This window comes from Polypterus senegalus, chromosome 13 (genome assembly GCF_016835505.1).
Source record: "Polypterus senegalus isolate Bchr_013 chromosome 13, ASM1683550v1, whole genome shotgun sequence".
NCBI classification, from domain to species: domain Eukaryota; kingdom Metazoa; phylum Chordata; class Cladistia; order Polypteriformes; family Polypteridae; genus Polypterus; species Polypterus senegalus.
In genome coordinates, this window is record NC_053166.1 from 28557096 (window position 1) to 28584899 (window position 27804).

At 37.9% G+C, this 27804-nt stretch overlaps 1 protein-coding gene across 8 annotated transcripts in view; it reads left to right on the top strand.

Moving 5' to 3' along the window:
• Positions 1 to 27804, top strand: part of fam13b (family with sequence similarity 13 member B) — a 122278-nt gene that overhangs the window by 34150 nt on the left and 60324 nt on the right. For 7 of the 8 annotated variants that reach the window (XM_039773914.1, XM_039773920.1, XM_039773913.1 and 4 more), the window contains exons 2-6: positions 5359 to 5525; positions 12990 to 13175; positions 16001 to 16213; positions 16388 to 16565; positions 20591 to 20732. In XM_039773914.1, the coding sequence (XP_039629848.1) occupies positions 13019 to 13175; positions 16001 to 16213; positions 16388 to 16565; positions 20591 to 20732 (690 nt within the window). In that variant the 5' untranslated portion in view covers positions 5359 to 5525; positions 12990 to 13018. The remainder of the gene's footprint in view (positions 1 to 5358; positions 5526 to 12989; positions 13176 to 16000; positions 16214 to 16387; positions 16566 to 20590; positions 20733 to 27804) is intronic. The other variant, XM_039773915.1, reaches the window with a different exon arrangement.

Sequence of the window (27804 nt, forward strand, 5' to 3'; positions counted from 1 at the left end):
AAATGCAGTGGAACCTCGGCTCACGAACGTCCCGGTTCACGTACAACTCGGTTCACGACCAAAAAGATCGCCAAACTTTTGCCTCGGTTCACAACCACACACTCGGTATACGAACAAGCCAGGTTCCCTTGCCTGCCTGCAAGCTGAGCTGAAAGAGAGAGAGAGAAAGGCGAGCGAGCACTTGCCTGCTAGGGAGGGGGAGGAGGAGATTGCTGCACGTGTTTGCCTGCCTATCTGTAGGCTGTAGTGCAAGCGAAAACATCCCCCTCCCCCCACAGACAGCCTGAGAGAGAAAGAGAGCGCCATGCTTTTCATTTAAGCAAAGCCGCTCCTTGTTCATTGTTTTCAATAAGACGTGCACTCTCTTTGTGCTCTACAGTATTTCGTGTGCTTTTGCAGTTAACTATGGCTTCTAAGCAAGTGGAGAGTTGTCAGAAGAAAGTTTTGAAGAAAATTGAAATCGAAGTAAAGAAAGAAATTACAAAAGGTGGAAAAATGTTTACCAGTTTACTCATTTACCAATCGGAGAACCCTCGTGCTTTCAAGCAGCATAATGTAAACAAAGCCAGACTGCCAGTAATGTGGAGGGTCACAAGAACGTTCTTTTTGGAATGGCTGCATGAGGCTTTCACTCCCACCAGCTAAACAGCTAAAAGCACCAGAAACCCAAGAAATCACAAGAGAGAAAACACCTGAAGGAAAACACTTCATGCCAGAACTCGTTTCATGCAAGGTTAGTTTTCTTGGTGGTTTTGTATTACGGATTTTTCAAAAGTTAATTTTTAGTTCATAATGCGATTTGTTGCAATGTTATTTCTCTTTTTCAAATGTTCGCTTTTTTCCTTGTGCTTAAAACTCATTAAAAATTGTTTACATGGAGGACTTCATCGTGTGATTTGTTGCAATGTTACTTTTTTGGTTGCTTGCGAGTTGGTTTTTAAATGAAGTTCGGATTTGTGCGATGTTTTTTTCTGCAGTGCTTAAAACTCATTTGAACAACATTGTTTACAGCGATCAGGCTTTAGGTTTAATAGCGCGATCTCCTGCAATCTGACTTGTTTGCTTGTGAGTTGTTTTTTGCAAGCGCTTCGGAATTCTTCCTTTTTTTCTGCAGTGCTTAAAACTCATTTTAAAAAAAATGCTGCACGAGCACGTGCTACAGAGAGATTAGAGAGCACTAGCAAAGCGCAGAGAGAGCACGGGCAGCTGACAGGGAAGGGATGGGGGGAGGATAGGTGTGTGTGCGTGTGTGCGCGCTCGCGCTACACAGAGAGAGAGAGCGTGTGAGCCAGCCTGCTCCTGTAGCTGAGGGAGGGAGGGAGGCAGGCAGGCAGGCAGGCAGGCAGGGAGGGAGGGGCTTTGGTGGTGTGTGTGCTACAGAGAGAGTGTAGCTGATCAGGGAGCCTGGGTGTTTTGTGTCAGTGTTATTCAATGTTTTTACATTAGTTTACTATTACACTGTGGATTCTATGGTGTAATTAACTATATTTGTGCTTAATCTTTACATATTTTTACATATTTACATACAGTTTGTACGGTCTGGAACGGATTAATTGTATTTACATACAATCCTATGGGGAAAACTGCTTCGGTTCACGACCAACTCGGTTTACGACCAAAGTTCTGGAACGAATTATGGTCGTGAACCGAGGTTCCACTGTGCTTCCTTTTTGTTTGAAGAGGAAGTGTAAGACATATTTTCTAAAACAGATTAATGTGACTGTTACACGTGAACAGCTGAAGACTTGGGTGTCTACATGGGAGATTCCAAACACAAATAGGTTATTGAATAACATACTTATTATTTAAGATGCAATATTTGACCCTTTTTTTTTATATAAAGAGCAATGATATTTTGCTCCACATCTTCCAAATACTGATGTTAACTGTTCTTTACTCATCAAGCATTTCTTTTTAAATATAATTCCATACTTATGCATACAGGTATGTTATGAAGTCACTATGTAGAAACCATTAAAATAAAGTGTTACTGAAATTCATCACATTATATTGTATTCATGTTCTCTATGCATGTATAAGTAATTTCTAAAAAAAAAAAAAAAAACTACTACTACTTCAAATATATTAGTGCATGCTAATTCAGTCAAGGTAAAATCAATATCAAATCAAATCGGGACATTGTGACAGTGCTTATACCCAGCCCTAATCCTTCATGCATATATAGTACATATGGCATCAATAAAAAAAAGCTAAAGCAAAGTAAAAGGCTTGTCATAATCACAACTTTTAGTCAGTTAGTCATTTTCCAACCCGCTATATCCTAACACAGGGTCACGGGGGTCTGCTGGAGCCAATCCCAGCCAACACAGGGCGCAAGTCAAGAACAAATCTTGGGCAGGGTGCCATCCCACTGCAGGGCACACACACACACAAGGCACACACTAGGGCCGATTTAGGATCACCAGTGCACCTAATCTGCATGTCGTTGGACTGTGGGAGGAAACCGGAGCTCCCGGAGGAAACTCGCGCAGACACGGGGAGAACATGTAAACTCCACGCAGGGAGGACCCAGGAAGCAAACCCAGGTCTCCTTACTGCGAGGCAGCAGCAATACCACTGTGCCACCATGCTGCCTGTCGCAACCTATAGTTCTAATAAAATGTTCAATAAGCTGTTTAACAGAAAAAGAGAGGTTTTAATTTAAAGCACAAAGTGAAAAGGTCTGACTTCCTTAAAGCACATTTTTTTCTTCCACTCTGTGTTCACCTGGATGAAATATTCTGCCTTTCCTTTCCATGTCTAAGACAAGTCCGTAAATCTCTGGTTCTCAACATGTCATTCCACTTTGTTAAATGTAAAAGTGGTATTTCAGTCTTCTCCCCTCTACTGTATATTCAGCATAGGTCCACCCTCTTCCTTGAGTACTTTCATTCTTAATCTGTTTTTGAGGGCCAATTTATAAACTACAAATCAAGTTTTCTTGATTTTAAAATCACCCAGTTTTCAAAGGTTGGAAGATTGATTGGGGCATCACTAAAACATATACATTAGCAATTGCAACACTTGTGCATTTGCATGCAGACACAACCATATGTTTGCCTGTAGTGGACAATAATTTGTGCCCCAAGACATTATCAGACTTTGCACCACAGGAAAGACGCACAAGGATGAGGACAGTTCAGTATTGTATTAAAGAGGTGTTCAGATGTAATGGTCTTGCCAAGAGTCATTTTATTTATGTAAATTAGCTGCATAGTATTGTAAGGGGCATTAAACCCCATTTTTTATGTTTGTTTATTATGACTCATCTGCAGAGCAAGAGCTCAAACCTATGTGTCTGAGCTAAGAAATAAATGTAAAGCAATAGTTCGGCTGTTACCAATAGAGGTAGTTTAGTCTTTGTACAGTGACCACCCTTCCATTAAAGCAGAAAGTGAAATGAAGATGGCCAAAACTCTGGGGCAGTGGTCAGGTGTCGGATTTTAAAAACCTTGTTCTGCATAAACCTCTGTTTGGGAGTGTAGCATTAAAATATTATGCACTAAGCTTTTTGATAAACAGCTGCCTTTTCTATCACTGCAAAACTATAGGGTGGTCCAGATCTAATTATGCGATTTTCATTATGCTATAACTTATTAAGTTTATTAGAAAATCAGCCAAAAAAATCCCAGACCATTGAGATGTGTGCGAACTGATGACATGAAGAATCGTCTTTGCGCCTAAAACAAATAAATGACAACCTTTTTAAATTCTAAATGCTAAAGGAAATATCCTTAAGATGTGTCTTTGTGCCATTGTATGCAGAGACAAAGAGTTAGGGTCCTGTAAAGGGAACTGGCTGTGTAGATCAGTAGTTGCAGTAAAACTTAGTCCAAAGTGTTCTTTTTATGTACTAAGAGCAAAAATGGACAGATGGCAGAAATGTGTATAGATGCCCATGGCATATTATGCCTGTTTGTGTAATTCTTTGTGTTTATATGTGTCACCATAACAAACTGCCTTGATTTGCAAAACCTTGTGTACTTAGTGTAACAATTTTGAGTACAGTATAAAAAATTGAATTTGTGTGAGTTGCAGTAAACTGGCATCCATCCCATTTAGGTCTAGAACCTTCCGTATTTTACTACAAGGATAAACTCCAATTCCATTTATGGTTTACCATGAAAAATTGTTTTAGACTAGCAATTCCTGAGCATGTTTTGAAATGAACAACACAGTTAATTTACAGTCAGCAGTTGAAGTGTGAAGAAGTGATGGATGGTTTTGTTGATGTATAGGCTGAAATAAAGACCCATTGTGTTAGATTTTTCATTGTACTAGAATCTTTACAATACTGAAATGAGACATAGCAGAGTCATTTATAGGAAAATAATTAAAAAATAAGCTATATGCCTTGATTGCTTAAATGTTCTAATGTTTTTTTTTTTTTTACACAGTATATATACTGTACACCAATGTATTCAAATGTACATTCATGCAACATATAATTTTATTAAATCTAACTAAATTTTACTTTTTAGAAATTGTTCTTTAGCAGTAGCTGGAAATGAATAAACTGTCTATTTGTGTCAGATTATTGTTAACTCTTTTGAAAGAACTTGATTTAAAAATAACCATAGTGGCATCTTAGATGCCAGTAAGTGCAGTGAAATCTCAAAGGAAAGCTTTTTGTTCATTTTAAATGTGAACTGCTGAATCAAGCACCTATTATAGAACCAAAATGAAACCACATTTGGCCACCCATCTCCTGCCCTGTACAGAAAACGATTATTGCACCTCAAGAAGCTTATTGGATTAACTTTTAGAAGCTATTGTGATCTCGGGCAACAGTGCGTGGCAGCTTTTCTTTTATAATTTAAGCATGGTCAAGACAACAAAGAATATAGGTGGATTCATAGATGGATTCAGGATTTAAAGAATGCAGAAATGACTGGCATCTCAGGTGCATCATTATTAAAACAGAGAGATGGATGACTGCTGTTATTTTTCTATATTTAAAGTCTGCCATATATAAAATTTTTGCATGAAAACGTTTGTTTCATGTCTAACACAGAAAACATCTTCTTTAAATCGGGTTAACCATGAAAACTCTGCATACATTCATGTACATATACTGTACATAGAATATTGACAAATTTGGGTATAAAGTTAAATGTGAATCAACCATGTTATTATATTTAATGAAACTGTGAGCTGCATTAAAGTGTAAATGTGTAAAATAAAATTTTGTTTAATTTTGATCTTCAGAACATGTGATAATTTCTACAAATAATGAATAGCCCATTTTATGTACTATTTGTCATTGCTTGAAAAAACAGTGAAATAAGCCTTGAACTTGTTTTAATTGAAATAAAGTATTAATCACATTTACCGTATATTCATTTTTTTTCTTTTCAGATTAACAACTGAAGTCCTGATCAGGATTTTCTATTCTTCAATGAGGAACTACAGGCTTATCTTCTGCCACAACCTGAAACAGCCATAGATGATCATAGAATGCCTATTCACAGAGAGTGAGTGGAGTTGGAGATAAACTGTATATTTGGCCGTCTGTGTGCTAAAAGGTAAGTGTCTGTTTATAGTATTTACTATAACACAAATAAATAGGTCTATGGCTTGATTTATTTTTTCTTCCTGTTGCGTCATGTCACCAGTAAGTTTTAACAGTGAAGTATAATTGCATTCAGATACAGGTAAATTCCAAATGTGTTTTTCTGCTGAGTCAGTCTACCTATGCAAAACTAAAATTCTTTATTTTTATTGTGCTAAATATTACTATGTGTTTAACATAATTAATATTTTATAACTGAATGCATAAAGCATGTAGCTTACACTGCCAATTTCATGTTGCCAGGTTATTTTTTTGTCTCAAACATATTCAGTTCCTTTTTATTATATTTACATAGTGCTCATTATTGAGAACAGACTTAAAACCCTTGCAGAAAGTTAAAGCTATACTGCAATAACAGAGATGGTTAAACCATGCACCAAGTACAATATATACTTGAACACACAAATTGTTTCACACACTCTAAAACAACACTTTTCAATTTATTAGCAATATCTTGATTGTACAAGTCAATGAACATTATACTTAAAGATGCTCAGTCAACAGTAGATAATAGTAAACAGAAGAAAAAAGCTAATGATATACCAGTAGAAAATAAATATTTTGGGGTGCCCCGTTCGGCTGTAACATACTAGGCACAGTCAAAAGTCAAAGTTGTGGTTCTGGTGGCCAAGGCCAGCTGGCTGCCCACCCACTTGTGGGCATCTATATATATATATATATATATATATAATTCACTAAGGCAAGACAACCATGGAAAGCACGCCGGAAGGGGCTTGGATTCACTAAGCCGCTGGCAAGTGAGACACCTATGGCGCACGCAGTAAGGAGCCACGCCCACCAATTCCAAGACCATTGGATGGCAACTCACAGAGCCACGCCCACCAACTCGGATGCGACGACACAGAAAAAACCGGCATCATTTATATTCATCTGTTGTAGAGGTTACATGCAGCTCTGACCCACGTTGACTGTTCATAGAGGCATGTTTCTTGCGGAGGTGAATCGCCATATGCAGCGTGTAAAACTGTTTGCGAGGGGTATCCCATGGGATCCTTAAAACATTCCTTTACAACTGAGGTTAAAACACAATGAAATGAGCAGTCTTTAAAAAATGAGTTTTCTGTTACGACACACGACCGCGTGCGCCATAGCAAACTGTTTTACACGCTACATACAGCAATTCGCATCCGCGACAAACATGCGTCTTATTAGATGCTCCTGCACTTTGTACACACCCCCCCTCCCACCTCGCTACCACCGTGGTCGGGTGTCTTGGTGGATTATATATAGAAAGGCAGCCAAAACCACACAGAGCAATGAAAAGTCTACGTGAGTCACAGGTGCATTTGGACTGTGCAAAGACGACAACGACTCGAATGACGAGTTGGAGGTGGGCACATGAGCAGGCAGTGTCTACCGAACGAGAAATCAGCAGACTAACATGACGGAGGGAGCGGAGTGGACATCCTTCTCCTCTCCTCCCGTTCCACCCTCCGCGCCTGAGCACCGCACGGACAATTGTGTGTTGGTTCGTTCCGTGCATTGGTTAAAACCCAATGAAGGAGGCAGTCTTTAAAAACCAATAAGCCCTGTGCCTCTGTTTCATTACCGTCTCACCTGCTTCACCAATGCAGGCCCTGCAACAGTCAAGATGCTCTCTCGGCAGCTGACCTTCTCTGTGCCCGACCGGTTCACACAGAGGCACCACATGACCAGGCGGTGTGTATGCTTCGAGAACGAGGGTAGACGCGACGGGACTATCTAAGAAGAGGCATGTTTGTCACGGATGTAAATCGCTGTATGCAGCATGTAAAACGCTGTACCGTATGTTGCCCTCTCCAGAGTTGCATCTTTTCATTCACCTACAGTCGTATACACAATGAAGTGAGCAGTCTTTAAAAACCGAGTTTTCGGTTAGAACGCATGACCGCGTGCACCATAGCAAACTATTTTACACGCTACATACAGCAATTCGCATCCGCAACAAACATGTGTCTTCTTAGATGCTCCTGCACTTTGTACACACCCCCCTCCCACCTCGCTGCTACCGTGGTCGGGTGTCTTGGTGGATTATATATAGAGAGGCAGCCAAAACCACACAGAGCAATGAAAAGTCTACGTGAGTCACAGGTGCATCTGGACTGTACAAAGACGAAAAGGACTCGAGTGACAAGTTGGAGGTGGGCACATGAGCTGGCAGTTGATACTGGATGAGAAATCAGCAGACTAGCATGACAGAGGGAGCGAGTGGACGTCCTTCTCCTCTCCTCCCGTTCCACCCTGAGCGCCGCACGGACAATTGTGTGTTGGTTCGTTCTGTGCATTGTTACAATGTTGCTTTTCTTGCTGATTTATTATATTACCGATTTTTCAAATGTTAATTTTCTCCCTGTGCTTAAAAATTATTAAAAAACCGGCCTAATTATGCGTATGGTACACGGGTTGGCTAGTCTATATATATATATATATATATATATATTTATATATATTTTATATATATATTTTATATATATATATATATATAATATATAAAATTCACTAAGGCAAGACAACCATGGCAAGCACGCCGGAAGGGGCGTGGATTCACTGAGCCGCCGACAAGTAAGACACCTATGGCGCACGCAGGAAGGAGCCACGCACACCAACTCCTGGCACCTCCGAGCCACGTTGACTGTTCATAGAGGCAAGTTTCTCGCTGAGGTGAATCGCCATATGCAGCGTGTAAAACGGTTTGCGAGGAGTATCCCATGGGATCCTTAAAACAATCCTTTCCAACTGAGGTTAAAACACAATGAAGTAAGCAGTCTTTAAAAACCGAGTTTTCGGTTACGACGCACGACCACGTGCACCATAGCAAACTGTTTTATACGCTACATACAGCAATTCACATCCGCGATAAACATGCGTCTTCTTCACTCATAGACAATTATATGTTGCTCTCTCCAGAGTTCCATCTTTTCATTCACTTTCTGTTGTATCCTCAAACCCTCCCTTTTTAGACTACTGTGTCTTTCCAGAAGTGTTCAACCATCAATGAATAATTATGCAGCGTTTGTTATGGCGGGGATTCACTATTGTGTTGTATTTTGCTCTCTCCGGAGTTCCATCTTTTCATTCACTTACTGTTGTATTCTCACACCAACCCGTTTTAGACAACCGTGTCTTTCCATAAGTGTTTAGCATTCAATTAATAATTATGCATTAGATTGACCGTGTGTCTACCAGGCGCAGAGAGGCGTGGGTAAGCCGCTGAACCCCATTCGGGCTGCAAACCGTGGAATTCCCACTAAGTGCGACTCATACGCTCCCACTGGTTGTGTCCCTACCCTTTGTGCACACCCCCCTCCCACCTCGCGACTACCATGGTCGGGTGTCTTTGTGGATTATATATAGAAAAGCAGCCAAAAACGCACAGAGCAATGAAACGTTTACGTAAGTCACAGGTGCATCTGGACTGTGCAAAGACGACAACGACTCGAGTGACGAGTTGGAGGTGGGCACATGAGTGTCTACCGAACGAGAAATCAGCAGACTAACATGACGGAGGGAGCGGAGTGGACATCCTTCTCCTCTCCTCCTGTTCCACCCTCCGCGCCTGAGCGCAGTACACTCGCATCCCTCCGTCTGGCAGGAGAAGGCGCGATGAGGTTCTGCCAGTTTTCAGTCACGGACGATTGTGTGTTGGTTCGTTCTGTGCATTGTTACAATGTTGTTTTTCTTGCTGATTTATTATGTTACTGATTTTTCAAATGTTAATTTTCTCCCTGTGCTTAAAAATCATTAAAAAATCGGCCTGATTATGCAGCGTATGGTACGCCACGGGTTGGCTAGTTCTACAATAATACAACTTTTGCTGTGCATTCTATACATGTTGAATGTTTTTGATTAGTATTTTTGTTTTTGTATTTTGATACTATTGCAAATGTATTTATCTGTGTCTATTACATTATATGGTGCAATGACAAAATTCTGTATGTCACATGTGTTTTTGATGTTGCTGCATCAGCAGGACAAGCAAATAATACTTTTCATTGTGCTATAAGGCATTATGATAGTGAATTAAATTTACAATTGCATATTAAATTTGCATGGGAAAAACACTTTAAAACATTTACTCACCAGTTAATTGTGTTTTTTTTAACTGCCCCATAACATAAAGACAGGATGATGTAAAAGTAACCCTACAAAGCTTCTGTCCTGATTCTGTAGACAAAGTGTCCAATATGTCCAGCTCTCACAGGTTAAAGGGGATTTTCATGGTTTTGATATATGTATTCTCTGCCTCCCTCCCACAAGCCACATTATCCACAGAAGTACATTGAAAGTCAGAACCTGTCTTAAATACTCATGCTACATAAAAACAACTTTAAACTTCCAAAGGCTTATAGTTTGTGTCTACAAACATCTTAGTTACAATGTGTTAGTGTAATGTAATGATTTGGACAGTAATGGAATAACATACAGTGGTGGTTGAAAGTTTGTGAACCCTTTAGAATTTTCTATATGTCTGCATAAATATGACCTAAAACATCATCACTCAAGTCCTAAAAGTAGATAAAGAGAAACTAGTTAAACAAATGAGACAAAAATATTATACTTGGTAATCTATTTATTCAGGAAAATGTATCAAATATTACATATTTGTGAGTGGCAAAAGTATGTGAACCTCTAGGATTTATTTTGAAAGTGAAATTAGAGTCGGGTGTTTTCAATCAATGGGATGACAATCTGGTGTGAGTGGGCACCCTGTGTTATTTAAAGAACAGGGATCTATCAAAGTCTGCTCTTCACAACACATTTGTGGAAGTGTATCATGGCACGAACAAAGTAGTTTTCTGAGGACCTCAGAAAAAGAGTTGTTGATGCTCATCAGGCTGGAAAAGGTTACAAAACCATCTCTAAAGAGTTTGGACTCCACCAATCCGCAGTCAGGCAGGCTGTGAACAAATGGAGGAAATTTAAGACCATTGTTACCCTCCCCAGGAGTGGTCGACCAACAAAGATCACTCTAAGAGCAAGGCATGTAATAGTCGGCGAGGTCACAAAGGACCCCAGGGTAACTTCTAAGCAACTGAAGGCCTCTATCACATTGGCTCATGTTAATGAGTCCACCATCAGGAGAACACTGAACAACAATGGTGTGCATGGCAGGGTTGCAAGGTGAAAGCCACTGCTCTCCAAAAAAAAATTGCTGCTTGTCTGCAGTTTGCTAAAGATCACGTAGACAAACCAGAAGGCTATTGGACGAATGTTTTGTGTACGGATGAGACCAAAATAGAATTTTTTGGTTGAAATGAAAAATGTTCTGTTTGGAGAAAGGAAAACACTGAATTCCAGCATAAGAACCTTATCCCATATGTGACACATGGTGGTGGCGGTAGTATCATAGTTTGGGCCTGTTTTGCTGCATTGGGCCAGGACAGCTTGCCTTCATTGATGGAACAATGAATTCTGAATTGTATCTGAGAATTCTAAAGGAAAGTGTCAGGACATCTGTCCATGAACCGAGTCTCAAGAGAAGGTGGGTCATGCAGCAAGACAACGACCCTAACCACACAAGTCATTCTACCAAAGAATGGTTAAAGAAGAATAAATTTAATGTTTTGGAATGGCCAAGTCAAAGTCCTGACCTTAATCCAATCAAAATGTTGTGGAAGGACCTGAAGCGAGACGTTAATTTGAGGAAACCCACCAACATCCCAGAGTTGAAGCTGTTCTGTACGGAGGAATTGGCTAAAATTCCTCCAAGCTGGTTTGCAGGAATGATCAAAAGTTACCGGAAACGTTTAGTTGCAGTTATTGCTGCAAAGGGGGGTCACACCAGATACTGAAAGCAAAGGTTCACATACTTTTGCCACTCACAAATATGTAATACTAGCAAAATACCCGCGCTTCGCAGCAGAGAAGTGTGTTAAAGAAGTTATGAAAAAGAAAAGGAAACATTTTAAAAATAACGTAACATTTGCTTTCTATTCGTTTACATAAGCACAGTCCTTCACCAGCAATTATTTAATGTTAGCTTAGACCAGGCACTTAAAAGTTTCTGTCGCACTTTTGTTGAGTTTGTGCCAAACCGTATTCTATTTCTGACCATCTCATCTTCGTTTGCATAAGCACAGACCTTCACCAGCAATTTTAACTCAGTTACAAAGTGATCAAAAGTCTCGTTTATACCCTGCGTCCTCTCAGTAAACTTGTATCTCGCGAATATCGTATTCGTCTTAGGCATGACAAACGCCAGCGGCAGCGTGTCTATGAACTTAATTTGAAGTTAAGCTTTACACCTTGCTTTCCTATTTGTTTGCATAAGCACAGTCCTTCACCAGCAAGATTAACTCCATTACAGCAATTTTAACTCTGCTACAAAGTGATCCAAAGTCTCGTTTATACCCCGCGTATTCTCATTAAATTTGTATCTCGCAAATATCGTATTCGTCGTAGGCATGACAAACACCAGCGGTAACGTGTCTATAAACTTAATTTAAACTTACGGTTTACACTGTGCTTTGTTTCTGCAGTAGCTGCACTTATGAATATGCTTGTGTGTGTCACTCGCTGCATATTCTTTTGCTGTCTTCTCAATTGTGTAATGCGTTTTTTGTTCAGCGCTCTTTGGGGCTCTTTCTTGTTCTCTGCGCACTGCGTTCACAGTCAGTTCACGTTATCCGCTCGGAGTACATGCATCGACGGTTCTCAGCTGTGCTTGTGGTATCTCGTGCGATCTTGCGATGTCCATGGCTTTATTTAATGTTAGCTAAGACCCAGCACTTAAAAGTTTCTCTCACACTTTCGCTGACTTTGTGCCAAACACTAGTCCATCCATGACTATCTCATCTTTGTTTGCATAAGCACAGTCCTTCACCCGCAAATATTTGTCTATTGGATTGCTGCCAACGGACGGCCTTATATGGGCAGGCACTCAATTCCATGGGAGGCGTGATGATGCGGGACGCAACTCCACCTCACACGGCGACCGAGCTGCAGGCTATGGCCATATATGTACGGAAGAAGGTTCCAGTTATGACCATTACGCGTAGAATTTCAAAATGAAACCTGCCTAACTTTTGTAAGTAAGCAGTAAGGAATGAGCCTGCCAAATTTCAGCCTTCTACCTACACGGGAAGTTGGAGAATTAGTGATCAGTCAGTCAGTCAGTGAGGTTTTGCCTTTTATTAGTATAGATTCAATCATTTTCCTTAATTAGTAAATGACCAAGTATAATATTTTTGTCTCATTCGTTTAACTGGTTTCTCTTTATCTCCTTTTAGGACATTAGTGAAAATCTGATGATGTTTTAGGTCATATTTATGCAGAAATATAGAAAATTCTAAAGGGTTCACAAACTTTCAAGCACCACTGTAATATGTTCCACATATTGAATGCTTCGTATCATAGAAACACTTGCTGTTTGCTGTTGTCACATCTTTGTATTTATTATGTACTTACCTGCATTCAGCAGAAACAAGCAGCTTTGCTGTGGAAGCTATGAGGAAGAGCCTCACCCCTGCCCTTGGCTCCTGTGATTCTCTTAACACAGCTAGAGTATTTGGGGTTCCTCTTGAGGAACTACTCCAGGTCGGACAGCCAGGACAAGAGGTTCCCATTCTGGTTAAACGCATTGTAGAATACATTGAAGAACATGGTGAGTACATTTTCCAGTGCTATAGTACAACTGATACTTTAGATATGTAATTATTCTGAGAACGTGATTATTATTATCCAAATAACAGCAAATAACCATTTTTAGAAACTAAATCAAGCTATATTTTTTTCTTCCTTAAAGAACAACCATGATTAAATCTGTATAATGTATTATAAACAAACATAGTCTATTGGATCAGTTTACCTCAGTATATATTGAGTAATAATTCTGGAGTAGTTTAGAAAAATACATTTATCAAAAGTAAAGATCCCTTTCAACAGAAACAGAAAATCCCTCAAAACTACAAAATGGCTATAATAGTAAAATATACAACTTACCGTCATTGACCCAATAATACGTTTTGCGTTGAATAAAGATTTTGCAAAGTAGGGAGTATGGTTGTCAGTTTAACCAGAAGTTAAGGTTTAAGTATTCATATTGAAAAGAAGTTTATATTTGAATAAATTTGACTGTGGGTTATAAATTCTGGGTTTTTGTTTTTTTTTTTTTTTTTAATACTTTGCTTTTTGTAAAGCACTACGTGCTTATTTCATGTGCACTCACACAGAAGATGCACTTGAAAACTCAAATGATTGTGACACTTAAGAGTCCCATTCTTGTGAAGAGCTATGTGCACAAAGTTACACAAGAAAAAGAATGTGGTACCAGAAACACTTTTACTGCCTGTAATGCACATATGAAGCCCAGAAAAAAAAGCACTTATGATGATTAAATTTGTTAAACACAATCATTATAACTGCTGTACTTCTTTTTATTCCTACAGGCAAGAAAATGTAATGTCCATATCCATCTATCTTTATATAAAATTAAGACACTAGTGGTCTTTACGTGTTTCTCAGATGAAATAATTAAATGTACTCTGTATTGCCGAAACTGCTTTTTAGTCGCAGTAACTTTTAAACTGAGTTTGAGTGTTTTTGAAGGAAATTTCAATGTTAATAAATAATCCAGAGCAAAATTTTAAACCAAGCATAAGAGGTGATTTGCATTGAGTGTGCATGATCCAAGGTGAAACTTTGTAATGTGGGACATTAGGTGAATACTGCAGGCAGGTGGTTAAGGAATAGCATTGTTTTAGATTATTTCAGCAGCCAGTTAATATGCAATGTGTAAAAACCTTATGTAATTTGATGTATCTCAATGAGCATTGTCAGCATATAAAATGCTATTTAAAATGTTAATTTTAAAGCTCCTATAATAGCAATAGGAAAATCTAGCAGTTATTTTTCACTTTCATCAAAGGAACCCTGCTTTTGCTTGCTGTAATGGATGATTATCAGTTCTAGCATAAAACAGTGGTAAGTCAGAGATCTCTGGTCGAGTGTGTTGGAGCAACATCAGGAGCATAATTTTCCTTTTAGAGAATTGTAGGAGTGTTTTTATCTTACTACAGCTTCAAGTCCAAGAGCAGGCTAGTGAAGAGGGAAAAAGATCTGTCTTAAAATGCATTGTAAAATGGACTTAACAAATTGAAGGCTGTCAATTTTACTAATGAGGATTCAAAACTACAAAAAGGATAATCATGGAAGCAATGTGCAAGAAATACCCCAGTATTGAACACTAACGCAATGCTGAAATTAGCGCAAGGTCCATGTAAGACAATAATCAAATAACAGTGAGCTGGAACTTGTTCTGTAAGGCCGGGGATATACTTAGTGTTATGCAACACATGAGCTTGATGATGCTGCTGCTATAAAGCAGTGTACTGTCTATACTTGTGCACATGCTTTATTTAAATCTGGATGATTCCAGGTGTTGGTGCGAGAAATCATCAAGGGGAGCAAACAATATTCATTTTTGCTGTGTTGCGAGTTGAGGGAAGAAAGATGTGAAAAATAAAAATGATTTGCTTCTTGATGCTGTTGCAAAGGTGCAAAAAAATAAATAAATCAGCAGCGACACAAAACATTGAGACAGTATGTGACACCTTTTAAATGTATCGCATCATGTATCACAGCATTGCCTATGCTCGAAATGGATGAAGAAAAGCACCATGATGACATTTACATGTCAGCATTTAATTTTGATAATTTGCTTCACCGCATCAAACCATTCATCACACTTTGAAGCACGCAAATTGATTCTGTTGAAGCTGCAAGCCTGCTGTCACATGTTGATTGTACACAAGGATGCTGACATCACGTACCAAAACTTGAACACACACACACCCCATATTTTTGCTGGTACTGCAACTCACCCATGCGTCACGTAAATGTCTGAGGATGTGCTCCGAGGACGTGTCAAAAGAATGCTGGAAACACCATCACCATCAGCCATGATGCATGCGTGTACACGTTCTGTTCCTTAGATGGAGTGAGACAAAAGTCATTACTTAAAAAATTTCTAAATATTAGTTGGAATCCATAAATATTGATTTTCTGTGTCTTCATTTTTATTTTTTCATATAAATCCAAATAAGGAAATTTTTATATAGTCGTCTCATAATTATTTTTAACATTTTTGGCTTGAAGTAGGGTTTTCACAAACCTTTTCTTGCACTTTTCTTACACTTTTTTTTTTCTCACAACCCAAATTAAGTTATGCCTGCAGTATAATTATTTAAACCTGTGGTCTCACATATTGTAATTCTTTCAATTTATCAAAGATTCTAACAGATATATGTATATCTAAGCAGTGATCATAGCAGTCTCTACCCCCACCTCATTTTATAGCTAGCAAACTGACCATATTTTATTTTACAGTTCACTTTCAGTCTACATGTATTTTAACCATTGTGATTAGTACTGATTAATGGTAAACATATTCAGTATGTATCTGTAATGTTGTTTTTTTTTCCCCTTTAGGAGGCTTGGACCTAGATGGCTTGTTCCTGGTGAATGGAAATGCAGAACGAGTAGAATGGTTACGACAGCGATGTGAAAGTGGGGAGGAAGTAGACCTTGAGAAGGAAGCAGATGTGGCCTCAGCTGTCAGTCTGCTTAGGCTCTTCCTACAGGAGCTTCCTGAACCCCTGATACCTGCTAGCCTGCAAACAAATATCCTTCAGCTTTATCAAGGTATGCCTGTTGTCATTAATTCAGTCTCATAGGTTAAGTTTAAAGAATTTGATTTGTCAGCTTACTTTACATAATATAGAAGTTATAAATCCTATTTTTGTCATCAAATCACAGTTAACATTTTTGTAATAATAACAGTCAATATTAATTCTTTTATTTTTTTTCTCAATATAGAATATAGCACAGAAGAGGAGCTGACAAGAAACATGAAATATTTTTTACAACAGCTCCCACAATTTAACTACAGCCTTCTGCGCTTTCTTTGCCGCTTTTTGTCCAATGTGGCTTCTCTACAAGAGGAAGTATGGACTGCAGGGGGTCTTGCAGCAGTCTTTGGACCAGATATCTTCCAGTAGGCTTTTTTTTCAGCTTTTATTCATTTTTCTGATCTGTGCTAAAATTTTATGTCCATTGCATACATTAGTTAACATTATCAACTACTGATTCCTTTCACCAAATAGCCAGAATATCTTTTATGTCAGCTGTGTATTTCCTTAATATCTGTATCATCTTTTATGTATGAACATTCCATCTCCTAGCCTCGCTCAAAATCACTGCTGAGTAAAATTCTGCCCAAAAACAGCTTTTTAAAAGTGATTCATCCTCTGGCTGTTCTACACATCGAGGCTTAAATACTAATTTGCTGCATAAGTATGTTCTTTTCACTTTTTTATTCAACACTAGAAGCTTGGTTTGTCAAGAAACTCTTCTATTTTATTAGTTACTAGCAGAATACCCGCGCTTCGCAGTGGAGAAGTAGTGTGTTGAAGAAGTTATGAAAAAGAAAAGGAAAAATTTTAAAAATAACGTAACATGATTGTTAATGAATTGTTTTGTCATTGATATGAGTGTTGCTGTCACATATATATATATATATACACACACACACACACATATAAACATTTATACATAGACATATATACATACTAGCAAAATACCCACGCTTCGCAGCGGAGAAGTAGTGTGTTAAAGAAGCAATGAAAAAGAAAAGGAAACATTTTGAAAATAACGTAACATGACTGTCAATGTAATTGTTTTGTCACTGTTGTGAGTGATGAGTGTTGTTGTCATATATATATATATTTACACACACACACATAAACATATATATATACATATCTATACATATACACATATATACAGTGGAGGAAATAATTATTTGACCCCTCACTGATTTTGTAAGTTTGTCCAATGACAAAGAAATGAAAAGTCTCAGAACAGTATCATTTCAATGGTAGGTTTATTTCAGCAGTGGCAGATTGCACATCAAAAGGAAAATCGAAAAAATAACTTTAAATAAAAGATAGAAATTGATTTGCATTTCATTGAGGGAAATAAGTTTTTGAACCCTCTAACAAAAAGACTTAATACTTAGTGGAAAAACCCTTGTTTGCAAGCACAGAGGTCAAACGTTTCTTGTAATTGATGGCCAAGTTTGCACACATTTTAGGAGGAATGTTGGTCCACTCCTCTTTGCAGATCATCTCTAAATCCCTAAGGTTTCGAGGCTGTCTCTGTGCTACTCTGAGTTTGAGCTCCCTCCATAGGTTTTCTATTGGATTAAGGTCCGGAGACTGACTAGGCCACTCCATGACCTTAATGTGCTTCTTCTTGAGCCACTCCTTATTTGCCTTTGCTGTATGTTTTGGGTCATTGTCGTGCTGGAACACCCATCCACGACCCATTTTCAGTTTCCTGGCAGAGGGAAGGAGATTGTCGCTCAGGATTTCACGATACATGGCTCCGTCCATTTTCCCGTTAATGCGATTAAGTTGTCCTGTGCCCTTAGCAGAAAAACACCCCCAAAGCAAAATGTTTCCACCCCCATGCTTGACGGTGGGGACGGTGTTTTGGGGTCATAGGCAGCATTTTTCTTCCTCCAAACACAGCGAGTTGAGTTAATGCCAAAGAGCTCTATTTTGCTCTCATCAGACCACAGCACCTTCTCCCAGTCACTCTCTGAATCATTCAGGTGTTCATTGGCAAACTTCAGACGGGCCTGCACATGTGCCTTCTTGAGCAAGGGGACCTTGCGAGCCCTGCAGGATTTTAATCCATTGCGGTGTAATGTGTTTCCAATGGTTTTCTTGGTGACTGTGGTCCCTGCTAATTTGAGGTCATTAACTAACTCCTCCCGTGTAGTTCTAGGATTCTTTTCACCTTTCTCAGAACCATTGACACCCCACGAGGTGAGATCTTGCGTGGAGCCCCAGAGCGAGGTCGATTGATGGTCATTTTGTGCTCCTTCCATTTTCGAACAATCGCACCAACAGTTGTCACCTTCTCTCCCAGCTTCTTGCTAATGGTTTTGTAGCCCATTCCAGCCTTTTGCAGGTCTACAATTTTGTCTCTGACATCCTTGGACAGCTCTTTGGTCTTTCCCATGTTGTAGAGTGTGGAGTCTGTTTGATTGATTGATTCTGTGGACAGGTGTCTTTTATACAGGTGACTAGTTAAGACAGGTGTCCTTAATGAGGGTGACTAATTGAGTAGAAGTGTCTAACCACTATGTGGGAGCCAGAACTCTTAATGGTTGGTAGGGGTTCAAAACTTATTTCCCTCAATGAAATGCAAATCAATTTCTATCTTTTATTTAAAGTTATTTTTTCGATTTTCCTTTTGATGTGCAATCTGCCACTGTTGAAATAAACCTACCATTGAAATTATACTGTTCTGAGACTTCATTTCTTTGTCATTGGACAAACTTACAAAATCAGTGAGGGGTCAAATAATTATTTCCTCTACTGTATACACATATATACATACATATATATATATATATATATATATATATATATATATACATACATATGCATACACACATACATACATACACACACATAAATACACACAAATACATATATATATATACATACACATACACATATATAAACATATATGTACATATACATACATATCTACACACACAGCTATTTCGTATCCGTGCAATACGCTGCTTGTTAAAACGGATAACTCCCGCTCTTACGCGCAAGTCTGCATGGATATTATGACCTATCATATTTGTTCAAGTTCTATTTAAATTTTAAATAGAAGGAATTTTTATTTAGTCGACAGAAATATCTTTGGTAGGAATGGTAAAAACAGACAGGAATATTATTCGTGAATAAATCAACTCAAACCTTAAACAACTTATATTTTGCTCTCCATAAAAATATATCCTGTCTAAATTATACAAGTTAGAAATAAAGTAAACGTTAAAAGAACAAACATTCAAATTTCTTTACTCTTATGTAATTTTATATAAAAAATAAACTTAGATTTTAAATATCCCAAAAGATTTTGCTCTCCATAAAAATATATCCTGTCAAAATTATACAAATTCAAATATGAACATGCTGCATAACAAAACCTGGAAATATAAATAAAATGTGTTCCTTTCAGCAATAACAAATCAAATCATTCAGTTGTCTTTGCTCATATGTCATTTTAGAGCTGGACGCCTGGCATCTTTTTTTGGCAACAGGTTCGTTTATGTTTGCTGTGAGGTTCTGTGTTGTGGAGATTCTCAGGATGGATTGCAGGTGCTCATCAGTGAGGCGACTCCAGTGTGCTGTTTTGTTAGTCTTCATGACCTGAGAAGAGCTTCTCACACAGATATGTGCTACCAAACATGCACAAGGTTCGAGCCGCATGTAGACGGACTTTTTTTGTTCTTCAAAGTCACCAAAGCGCCGTGCAAACTCAGTGCGCAGTGCGCTCAGTTTATCAGCAAAGTGCGTATTTGGGAACACCGTAGTGACGACTTGGTTTAACATTACTTGGCAACAGGGAAAGTGGGGATTATTCATTATGTAAAGCACTTTGAGCTACGTTTTTTGTATGAAAATGTGTGCTATATAAATAAATGTTGTGGTGTGTGTGTGTATATATATATATATATATATATATATATATATATATATATATATATATATATAAAATATAGCATGACACATTTTATATATATATATATATATATATATATATATATATATATATATATATATATATATATATATATAATAAAATATAGCATTTTGTAACATACAAAGAAAGTCAGAGTTTTTCTTCCGTTCCGTTGTTGAATTCTTATCTGGATGCAGTTCTCAGTCCCAGCTGGGTTCTGCATTGCGGACATAAGATTCCCTTGCCTAGGGTGGATTGTTGTAGAGCTCGATATCACCTTCCTCACTTCTCACCAGAAGCTACACCCGAATAACACTGAGGCGCCTGTGATAAATGTTTAATTAAATGGATGCCTGTTTCTTGTTAAATCTGTTATACATTTATGTTTTAAAAATGTATATATGTGTCATTTTACATTTGTTAAAGAAGCATAATAGCAGGTTACCTAATTCATAATTGTTCTCTTAACAGTATTGCTACAGATGTAGAAGATCTTAAAGAGCAAGAACTAGTAAGCAGAGTAATGGCTGACTTGCTAGAAAATAAAGAAGAATTCTTTGATTCTGAAGAGGAAGATTTCTCTACCAATGACTATAGCTCCATAACAGAACATGTAAGGATGGTTTTCCAGAATAATTTTATTGTAATTGCCAATTCTTTAAGTACTAATTTAAAGGGCTTTTTAGAAGAGATCAGTTTTTATTTTTTTTTTGAGTTTAATATATAAATATGCTGCATACAAGTGCTGGCGAGCGATGTTACAGCAGTAATTTTTTTTTTTTTTTAAACAAAACGAAGAGAAGGGTGCAGGTTCTTGTCAACTTCTTCTGGATGAGTCTGAGATCCCAGAGCTGTGTTCAGTTTTTTGGTTTTTTTTCCATTGCTTTTATACTCCCTGTGTTTGTCCTTCTTTCATCGGTGTCTTTTAGCGTTAAAACTTAAGTCAGTGTTTGTGTTGCATTACTTAGTACGTTTTCCTTAATTTTTCACTTAAGCTGGCACTTAAGTCTTCATTCTCCCTCCAGAATGCTTTAAGATATGAAGAGGTAGAGGAAGTGATGGTGAAGGTGGTAGGGAATGAGAAAGGCACCTATACGCATGCACCACATGGCTGTCCTGCTGGCCGTTGCCGAGAGTTGATTCTACAATACAATAAAAAGAGACATGAACTTTATTCAGACACTGCAAACGAACATTTGTCTCTTTTTCAAAAGTTTAAACTCCATGATAAGACAGAGATGACAGTTCCATCAGGGAGACAGGGAGGGAGGGAGACAGACAGACAGGTGCTGAATAAGCTTTTAAGTATGTGAGAGGTTTATCACGTGACAGAGTGTAAATAAGGTAAGGAGCAATGTGAAGGTAGTCTGTCAACGTTTTTCATGGGTTTTTCCCAGGAACGTCTATATTATCTGGGGGGCAGTCAGCCCCCCAGCTCACAATGTGTACCAAATTTCAGGTCAATAGTTCAAAAGGTTTGCGAGCTACAGGTGATTTAAAATCCTGGACAGACAAACGGACAGTCACTGTAGCGTATTATATAAGAAGTTTTAAAAAGATGTATTATGCCTACCAGAATGTCTTTCATTGCTACTACAGGTTAATTTAGAGATAATAAACATGGTTTAACATAAAGTACATTTAGGATTTGGTACTTGACTGCAAAATACTTTTTAAGATGTTTCATTCTGATTATAAATTCATCACGGTTGCTCAATAAAAGCATACAGTTTGTGCCTGAGAGCTCACATTGTGATTAGCTGTTTTCTATAATTTGAAAAGGGTTTTTCATCAAAGAAGCAGCAATGTACCACCAGGTTCCTTTACTCAAGTTTTGATACTTAATGTTGATAAAGTGATCATCACTGTTTTTTCACATCCCTAGTAACTTCAGTTTGATTCCCCTCCCTGAAGCAATCTGTGTGAAGTTAACAGATTCTTCTTTTGCCCGTTTCCCCCAGGTCCACAGGCTTTCTTCTATATTCTGTATGATTTCTTTGTTAGTTAATTTAGTAAAAATCAATCTGACCATTTTCATAACCAGAAGGAGTTACACCACAGGCTCACTTCCTCCCAAGTCTTCCTGTAGCTGTTTTGTTTGGGAAGCCTCAGTGACCTATGAAAGTTTTCCAGAAAGTAACAAAATAGAAATTAATTTACCGATCAATTAATTTATTGGTGTGTTTTGTTAACTTGCCTTATCTTAAGCAGAGTTATGAGGAGTCAGACCCATTTGAGTAGTAATCCTGTGGAGCATGCACATCTTCCCCATGTCTATGTGAGCTTCCTTGGGTACTCCAGTCTCATCCCATATCCCAGTCTACATACTGTACATGTTAGGATTATTACCAACTCTATAGTATGATCCTGTATTTGTGTGGGTATTTTGTATCTGTGCTCTGTGTTAAACTAGAGTCTTCAAAAGTTATTTTGTGTCTTCTACTTGATGCTGCATATATAGTCCTTGGATCCCTGCATCTTTACACTTGAAAAAACAAATTTTGGGGAAAAGAGTAATTGTTTTCATATACTGTAATTAATAACTTGTGTTAATTTAATATGATGCTAAATTATATAGCCTCTAGTAAGTAGTATTTACATGTTTTTACTTTTATTTGCATTCTGTATTCTGTGCATATTTACTGACAAAAAACTATTTAAGAAGCACCAATAGGAAAAACAACTTCTCGTATGTTTAGTACTGTACAATTGCATTCCAATTCCTCAGCCTCTTTTAACAGACCACTTTTATTTATAAGCTTAACATGCTTTATTTTTATAATAGTAAAGTCAAGTTTAGACTTGACTATTTTATTACCAAATCATCTTTCTTTACAAGCAGCATTAGAAACAAAGTACAAATCATTTGCAAATAAGCTGTCCATCATGATGCACACAACCGTTAATCTATCATTTGTATTTTGGAGATGTGTAAAGAAACAGTGTTGATTGGCACATGCTATCTGCCAAGGAGATTTGGTAGTAATAGACATTTCTTCCTCTTTCAGCTGCTCCCATTAGGGGTCACCACAGCAGATTATCTTTTTCCATATTTTCCTGTCCACTGCATCTTGCTCCGTTACTAAGAAGAAATCTTTTTAATCTACAGACACCCTTTAAATAGAAGATGAAGAGAAATTCTTGAATATGTAACTTTTAAAGTTCAATGGAAAACAAACTGCTGACCTGCTACTCTTATGGTTTATACATCAGTGCCATAGCACAGGTCCACACAAATTGCTTGTGGGAGAGAAAAAAAAATTGTTACATTTATCAACTTTATTATATACTGCACTTTAACATGAAATACCCGGCAATTTTTCAGGAAATGACAACAGTTAGTAGGCAATTTCAAATAGTCTAAAGTGCTTAGTTAGCAGTTGGAAATAGGCAGTGGACATTAAAATAGTATAAGACCTTGCTGACATTAGAAATGGGGGATATGTAAGCAGTATTTCCCAGAAAGAAGAGCGTAAACAAGTTATTTTTGTAGGACTGAAGCAGTATGACCTTGTGTCCAAAATGTCTTCTCTCTAAAAATACCGTGTTTATCATAAAACACATTAGTTAAAAAGCTATTTATTACTTCCAACCCTCTGTGTTTTCCTTATGACCAAAGAAGTGTAGCAGGTTAAGTTTTTGATTAATATTTAACTATTTTTTATTTTATTCATTTTTATAACAAAACAATCAAACATGATGTGGTATGAAAATAGACTCCAATTATAATTATTGCATCCTTTCCAAAATGAAAAGAAAATACATCTCCTAAAAAACTCATTCTTATCTAGTGAGGAGGCGGATTTGATAATAAGTAAACATTGTATTAAAGTTCCTTATCATTAAAACAATAGAATTTCAACAAAAGTGATGGCAGTGGCACAGCAGATGTATTTTAGAGTAATACTAGTGGACGTGGTCTGCATTGCTAGGGCTTTGAAAATGGGGAGGTGGAAATGTAAAAGTTATCTGTTATATATCACCAGACATTACCGTTAGACTTGTTGAATTTAGAACACAATTCTTGTTAATATTGGAAAACTTATTTTATACAGTATTCTTGTATTTTCATTTTTGTGCAAAATTTCAGTAAATAGCTCCAGAGAAAATATGGCCCATTCCAGAGCAGCTTGGGGCCTCAACATAAGTAGTGAGGGAAATGCTTAATTTAGGTTAAATTTAATAGGCATGAAAAGCAAATGTTATAAATGCCCCACCACCATCACATCCAATATGACATTGTTTCTTTGTCAGTTTTTTTTTTTTTTATAGTAAGCCCAGAAGTTATATCAAAAATCTGACTCTTGGCTGAAGTAGTTCTGTAGAAAATTTCAAGGCCAGTGGCTTGAAGAATAAAGCTGTGTATAAACAACAAATGAACAGAGGTTGTGCTTTATACAGTCCCTGACAAAAGTCTTGTCGCTTCTCTATTTTGTAGAAACTCCTGCTATTAACCTGACTTTTAATTAATCAACTGGTATTAGAAATAGCTCATATGAAAAGCTAAAGCCCTCCCAAATAAAGTTTAATGCACTGAAATAAATTAGTTTCACTGAAAAAAGATTTATCATTTAATCAAGACAGAAAGGTCAAATTTGGGCAAGACAAAAATTTTGTCGCCTATACAGAAAATGAACAACTTTACTGCAAATCCAAAAATATGTCGGCAAATTAAGTAGTGGTGCTGTGAGATCCAAATTTAATATCTTGTATGACTTCCATGAACTTGAAGGACAGCATCCATGCGGTTTGGCATGGATTCATACAATTTATTGATGAAGTCATCAGGAATAGCAAAGAAAACAGTCTTGCATGCGTCCCAGAGTTCATCCTATCCCACATATGCTCAATGATGTTCATGTCTGGTGACTGGGCTGCCCAGTCCTGGAGCATCTTGATCTTCTTCGCTTTAAGGAACTTTGATGTGGAGATGGAATTATGCAATGGAGCACCATCCTGCTGCAGAATTTGGCCTTTCTTATGGTTGGGAATATAAGAGGTAGCTAAGATTTCTTGGTATTTTAGATAAATGATGTTGCCTTCCATCCTGCAGATCCCTCGCATACGCCCATACTGGATGTAACCCCAGACCATGATTTTGCCTCCACCAAACTTCACTGTTTTCTGGGTAAATCTCGGCTCCATGCGGGTTCCAGTAGGTCTCCTGCAATATTTGCGGTGACTGTGGTGTAATTCAACAGAAGATTCATCTGAAAAATCCACCTTCTGCCACTTTTCCAGCGTCCATCCTTTTAGCAGGCTGTGGGCCTTGGCAAATGCCACACGGTTTTTCAATTGTCTTTTGTTTAGTGCTGGCTTATGGGCACTGATTCGACCATGGAGGCCATTTCGAGACAGAATCCGACAAACTGTTCTGGTTGACACAGGGACTTCAGGTGACCAGGTCTCGTGGAGCTCTGCTGCAGTGGAAAATGGGCTGGCCTTGGATTTTCGAGCCAACAAACGGTCCTCTCGTGTAGTTGTCTTGCGGGGTCTTCCTGACCTGGGCTTGTCAAAAGCATCTCCAGTCTCTTCAAATCTTTTTTTTTTTATCCTCTGAACTTGACGCTGAGACACATTGAAGGTGTTTGCCACATCAGCAGTGGATTTGGTCTTCAGCCTCTTGATAATCAAGTCTTTAGTCTCAGGATGAATCTTAGGCATGTTTGCAGAGGTCTAGTTGCAGTTGATGTGAAGGTCTAGTGTACTGGGGTTCTTTTATACACACCTGAGACCTAATTGATCCATTATTGGTCACAGGTGAAGCTCATATGACAAGGCAACAACACTTATGTCTTGCCAAAAATTTACTCAATGGGCTTTACCAAGATGTGAATATTCGAATACTTTTTGTCAGTTTTGTTTTGCACTGAAACATTATTACAAAAGCTGATGGGATTAAAATGACCCATTTTTTGTAACAAAATCTTGATTAGAAATATATTTTAGCGGCACTTCAGGTCAATTTGTTCACAAGCGACAAGACTTTTGTCAGGGACTGTAGATGCATGGATTATTACATTCTTGCCAAAATCTGAAATGCCGAACCATTCCTTGCAAAGAAAATACACTTTTTTTCTATTTTTTAGATAATTTAAGACATAAACTACATAGAAAAATTAGTTGAAGTGATAACATTGAAATATAAGAAATCACAGTTTATTTCTACATACAGCCTATCTCCCACTGCCAGAAAAGAATTACAAGTAATTGTAAATCCAGCACTATGATAAATAAGCAAATAGCTGACTGTCTTACTTTAGGACAGTCCCAAAACATATGACCAAGTAAGGCTAGAGCTACAAGGAATTTTTTCAAAATTAGGGATGCAGTCTCAGATATGCTCTTGATAAATTTAATCTAAAAGATGTGTATGATCTGCGGTGGGCTGGCACCCTGCCCAGGGTTTGTTTCCTGCCTCGCTCCCTGTGTTGGCTGGGATTGGCTCCAGCAGAACCCTGTGACCCTGTAGTTAGGATATAGCGAGTTGGATAATGGATGGATGGAGATGTGTATGATCTTCAATGTTATATAACTTAATAGCTAAATGTATATGGATATTGCATAAGGGTGGACAGTGATTGATTCGGCAAATGAAGCGGTTTCCTTTTAACAATCTTTCTGATTTCTAAATAGAAAGTAAAGTATGTTGAAGGAATTCCATATTTATGACAGAGATGATCAATTGGTCAGAACACATCAGTATAAACATATACAAAGACTGTGACACCTAACAATATCCATAAATTTAAATACTATGTAAATTAGGAAGAGCAGGAATATAAAATTTACCTGAAATATGAAGAATCAAAGAGCAGAATCTTTTGCCTTAGTGTTTATCACATTGGTTTTATATTTTAAGCACAGTCTTATTGCTTAAAGCAAAAAGCAAAGCATGTAAAGAGAAATTCAATCAAAATTTTCTTTCCAAGGTTATCAAAAGAGCACATTCCCAATATCTTCTACTTCCTTCCTTTTTCTCAAATTATGATTATTGCATTGTTGCAGAAATTTAATTTAAGAAGATCTTTAAATTTCCTTGTAATTGCGTTCCAAATACCTAATTTAGACAGTTAGTGAAATGTGCTCTAATATATTGTGGCTTGTGCACAAATTAACTAAAAAGAGCACACTTTTATTCACATTACACCCAGATTTAACAGTTTGTTTCACTTGTACCTCTTGGCTCTTGTACAACTAACAACAGTTTGGCACCATGAGTACGTGTGTGTGTGTGTATATATATATATATATATATATCTCTATATATATAGGGCGGCACGGTGGCGCATTGGGTAGTGCTGCTGCCTCGCAGTTTGGAGACCCGGGTTTGCTTCCCAGGTCCTCCCTGCGTAGAGTTTGCATGTTCTTCCCGTGTCTGCGTGGGTTTCCTCTAGGTAGTCCGGTTTCCTCCCACAGTCCAAAGACATGCAGGTTAGGTGGATTGGCGATTCTAAGTTGACCCTAGTGTGTGTGTGCGTGCCCTGTGGTGGGCTGGCGCCCTGCCCAGGGTTTGTTTCCTGCCTTGCGCTCTGTCTTGGCTGGGATAGGCTCCAGCAGACCCCTGTGACCCTGTAGTTAGATATAGCGCGTTAATATAATATATAAGATAATGGAGATATATATATATATCTATCTATATATATATATATATCTATATATATATATATATCTATATATATATA